The sequence below is a fragment of the Melozone crissalis genome, unplaced genomic scaffold, assembly GCF_028551555.1.
Source record: "Melozone crissalis strain CALT ecotype California unplaced genomic scaffold, PUWL_Pcris_2 ptg000027l_1, whole genome shotgun sequence".
NCBI lineage: Eukaryota > Metazoa > Chordata > Aves > Passeriformes > Passerellidae > Melozone > Melozone crissalis.
Genome location: NW_026535805.1, coordinates 49,217,390 through 49,221,062, shown reverse-complemented (window position 1 = coordinate 49,221,062; position 3,673 = coordinate 49,217,390). Strand labels below are relative to the sequence as shown.

The following is a 3,673-nucleotide window of genomic DNA, read 5'->3' as shown; positions in this document are numbered from 1 at the left end:
GCGTGAATGTTTCCCTGATAATGTCGCTTCGCCCACTACTTGAGTGCATGGAAATGTAATCGTGAAGTGGGTCACCGCCTCAGAAAATACTTTAAAAACACAAATCAGGAATAATCAGACAGCAGAATTTAATTAGAGCCGTAGGCTAATCACAAAATATTTTATTCCAAGCCAATATCGCTATGGGGGAGGGGTCCGTTTCTGCTCCGGCAGCGGCTCCTGCTGCCACTGCTTTAGCGTTTGCAACATCTGGCCTACAGACCTAGTAATTTCAACTCGTGATCTCGTTCGGCGAAACCCGATCTACGTGGTTCAAATACCTTCCAAATTGGGGGCGATTTAACAATCGCGACCAATTAAACCCGGGGAAGAAAAGAAAAGGGAAAAAAAACAAAGGGGTAGGGAAAAAAAAAAAAAAAAAAAAAAAAAGCAAGCAGCAAATCCCCTCCTTCCCTCGCTCTCCCCCGCCCGGGGCTCGCACACACTATCTGTTGCTCTCTCACGGCGGCAGCAGCGGGCGGGGGCGTGCGGCGGGGCCGGGACGCTCTCACTCACACTCGCACTCGCACTCACCCGCACGCCCCTCGCACCATTGTCCCTGCCCGCCCGCCCCGCTCTCTCTCTCGCTCTCTCGCTCGGGGTGTTTTGTTGGCGGCCCGGCGCGGGGCCCGGCGCGCCCGCCCGCGCCGCGGCGGAACGGAGTGGAGCGGAGCGGTACATTCATTATCGGCCGGGGGCCGATTTCAAACCGCTGCCATCGCGGCTCCATTGTTCGCCGGGCGGGCGGGCCCCGCCCCCCTTTGTGCGCGGCGGCCGCGATTGGCCGGCGCCGGGCGGAGCGCTGCCGTCACCGCTCGGGAAGCCCATTCATCTGTGCACTTGGGCGTTGGACTCCGCATCTTATTAGCAACCAGGGAGATTTCTCCATTTTCTCCTTGTCTACAGTACGGCTACAAATCTGGGATTTTTTATTACTTCTTTTTTACTAAACTTGGGCTCCTTTTTTTTTTTTTTTTGCTCGACTTTTTCCTCCCTTTTTTTCCCCTCCCTCCTGTGCTGCTGCTTTTTGATCTCTTCAACTTTAAATTTTTTAAAAGGAGTGCATTATAATCGGTTCTGTTCTCTCTTCTCTTTTTTTTTCCCCTCTGGTGTGTGTGTGTGTTGCTGCTGCTGCTGGTCGCCCAGTATTTATACCAACCCAACGCTCTTTGTTTCCCCTCCTTTTGGATCTGTTGAGTTTCTTTGTTGAATAAGACAGCATGGGTGCCCAGTTCTCCAAGACCGCTGCAAAGGGCGAAGCCTCCGCCGAGAAACCTGGGGAAGCAGTGGCTGCATCTCCATCCAAGGCGAATGGACAGGTAAAAAACGAAAAGAAATTTTTAAAAATATTAAATCTACTCCTTTTTTTAAGCCAACTTCGACGGACTCTCTTTCGCATCCTGTTTAATTCTTCTTCCTTTGATGCCCCAGTGGCACATTCAATGGAGAATACGGTCGATCCTTTTATCTTTGCAACTCGAGGCAAAGGAATAATTTCTTTATTTTGGTTAAACGGGCTCGGCTTTGAATGATTCCTTCCTTTATCTTTCCTGCGTGGGGGGCGGGAGGGGGAAGGGGCACGTTTCTTTCTTTCTTTCTTTCTTTTTTTTAAATCCCTCGTGTATTATGGTGGAGCGTCCCAATGGCTCGTAAACGGAAGGATCTTACAAAGCTTGGCTTTTCTGCCCGCTTAACCTCCTCCCGAAGACACTCGGTGCCTCTCGCGGCACAGCCGGACGGCCGTGTGGTAGCGGGGCCCGGAGCCCCCGGGCAGGAGCCCCCGCGGGCAGCCCCCTCGGGCGGGAGCGCGGACCGGGGGCTGCGCCGCCCGCCCCGTCCACGGCAGCGCCGCCGGGGGCTCGGCAGCCGCGGGGCACGGCTATCTGTCACCCATCCGCACCCCCTCCCCACGCGTGAGCCGGGCTGGCAGCGGCGGCGGCGGCGCTGCGGGCAGCCACCCCCCGCCGCCCCCGCAGCTGCCGCCCCGGGCAGCCAGCCGCGCTCCGGGCGCCCGAAAGATGCAAATACGGCGTGAGTGGGGAGGGGAGGGGGAGGCGGGGGGCGCCTCGCCGCACCGCCCGGGCGCAGAGGGGCCGCGGCGGGCGGGGGGCCGGGGCCGGGCCGGGCGAGCTTTGTTCGCCTTCCCCGCCCCGCGCCGCCGCCGCGGCTTGGACGGGGCGCGCCGAGGGCGGGGGAGCGCGGCGCGGCCGCCGCTGCGTGGAGCCGGGGCGCCCTCTGGCGGCCGCCGCGCGCTCCGCCCGCCGCTGGGGGCGCTCGGCCCGGCGAGAGCGCGGGGCATCGAACCGCGGGAAGCGGCGAGGCGAGGCCGGCGGGCGGGGAGGGCGGCGGCACCCCGCGACCCCCCCCCCCCCCCCCCCCCAGGCACCGCCGGTAACGCTGGTCCTTGTCTTGCAGGAGAACGGCCACTTGAAGGTGAACGGCGACGCCTCCCCCGCGGCGGCGGAGGCGGGCAAGGAGGAGGTGCAGGCGAACGGCAGCGCGCCCGCCGAGGAGACGGGCAAAGAGGAGGCGGCCTCGTCGGAGCCCGCCTCCGAGAAGGAGGCGGGAGAGGCGGAGAGCACCGAGCCGGCCTCCCCGGCGGAGGGCGAGTCCTCCCCCAAGACTGAGGAGGGCGCGACCCCCTCGTCCAGCAGCGAGACCCCGAAAAAAAAAAAGAAGCGCTTTTCCTTCAAGAAGTCCTTTAAGCTCAGCGGCTTCTCCTTCAAGAAGAACAAGAAGGAGGCCGGCGAGGGGGCCGAGGGCGAGGGCGCCGCCGCCGCCGCGGCGGCGGAGGGCGGGAAGGAGGAGGCGGCGGCCCCCGAGGCGGCGGGCAGCGAGGAGGGCAAGGCGGCCGCCGAGGAGGCGAGCGCGGCCGGCAGCGCCGAGGCGGCGAAGGAGGACGCCGGGGACTCGCAGGAGGCCAAATCGGACGAGGCCGCCCCCGAGAAGGCGGCGGGAGAAGAGGCCCCGGCATCGGCGGCGGCCGAGGAGCAGCAGCCGCCTCAGCAGGCAGCGGAGGGGAAGGCAGAGGAGGCGGCGGGCGCCGGCGCCGCCACGAATGAGGCGGGCAGCGGCGAGCAGGAGGCGGCCCCCGCGGAGGAGCCGGCGCGGCAGGAGCCCCCCGCCGAGAGCAGTCCTGAGGGACCCGCCGCCGAGTCGGCGGAGTAGTCAGCGCCGCCGCCGCCCCTCGCCGACGGACTTTTCTTCCCCCCTGTTTGTTTTTGGAGTGGTGCCAGGTACTGGTCTCGGAGAACTTGTCTACAACCAGGGATTGATTTAAAAGATGTCTCGTTTCTTTTTTTTCTCTCCCCCCGCAGCTCCCATCTCAAATCGTTATATGTTGCCGCCATTCCAACGGGCGGAGGGGGGCTCCCCTCCGCCTTCCTCTCCCATCCTTTATATTTTTGGTTTTTTTGGGGTTTTTTTTTCATCAGTATTAATGTTTCGTTTTGGTTGGTTCGGTTTTTTTTTTTCGTTGGTTTTTTTGCTTTTTAAAATTTTGTTCGTTTCTTTTTTAATTTCATACTTTGCAACTCTCTTCATATTATAAAACTTTTGCCGATCGGTCTATGGACATGCCCATATATGAAGGAGATGGGTGGGTCAATAAGGGATATCAAATGAAGTGACAGGG

The 3,673-nt window shown here is 61.1% G+C and overlaps 1 protein-coding gene across 2 annotated transcripts; it reads left to right on the top strand.

Moving 5' to 3' along the window:
- Positions 1-791: 791 nt before the first annotated feature.
- MARCKS (myristoylated alanine rich protein kinase C substrate) lies at positions 792-3,303 on the top strand. 2 transcript variants are annotated; one of them, XM_054279518.1, is made up of 3 exons: positions 792-944; positions 1,186-1,358; positions 2,455-3,303. In XM_054279518.1, the coding sequence occupies exons 2-3, from the start codon at positions 1,260-1,262 to the stop codon at positions 3,205-3,207; spliced, it is 852 nt and encodes a 283-aa protein (XP_054135493.1). In that variant the 5' UTR covers positions 792-944; positions 1,186-1,259; the 3' UTR covers positions 3,208-3,303. The 2 variants fall into 2 exon arrangements, with proteins under 2 accessions (XP_054135493.1, XP_054135492.1); XM_054279517.1 differs by having other exon boundaries at positions 792-1,358.
- The last annotated feature ends 370 nt before the right edge of the window (positions 3,304-3,673 follow it).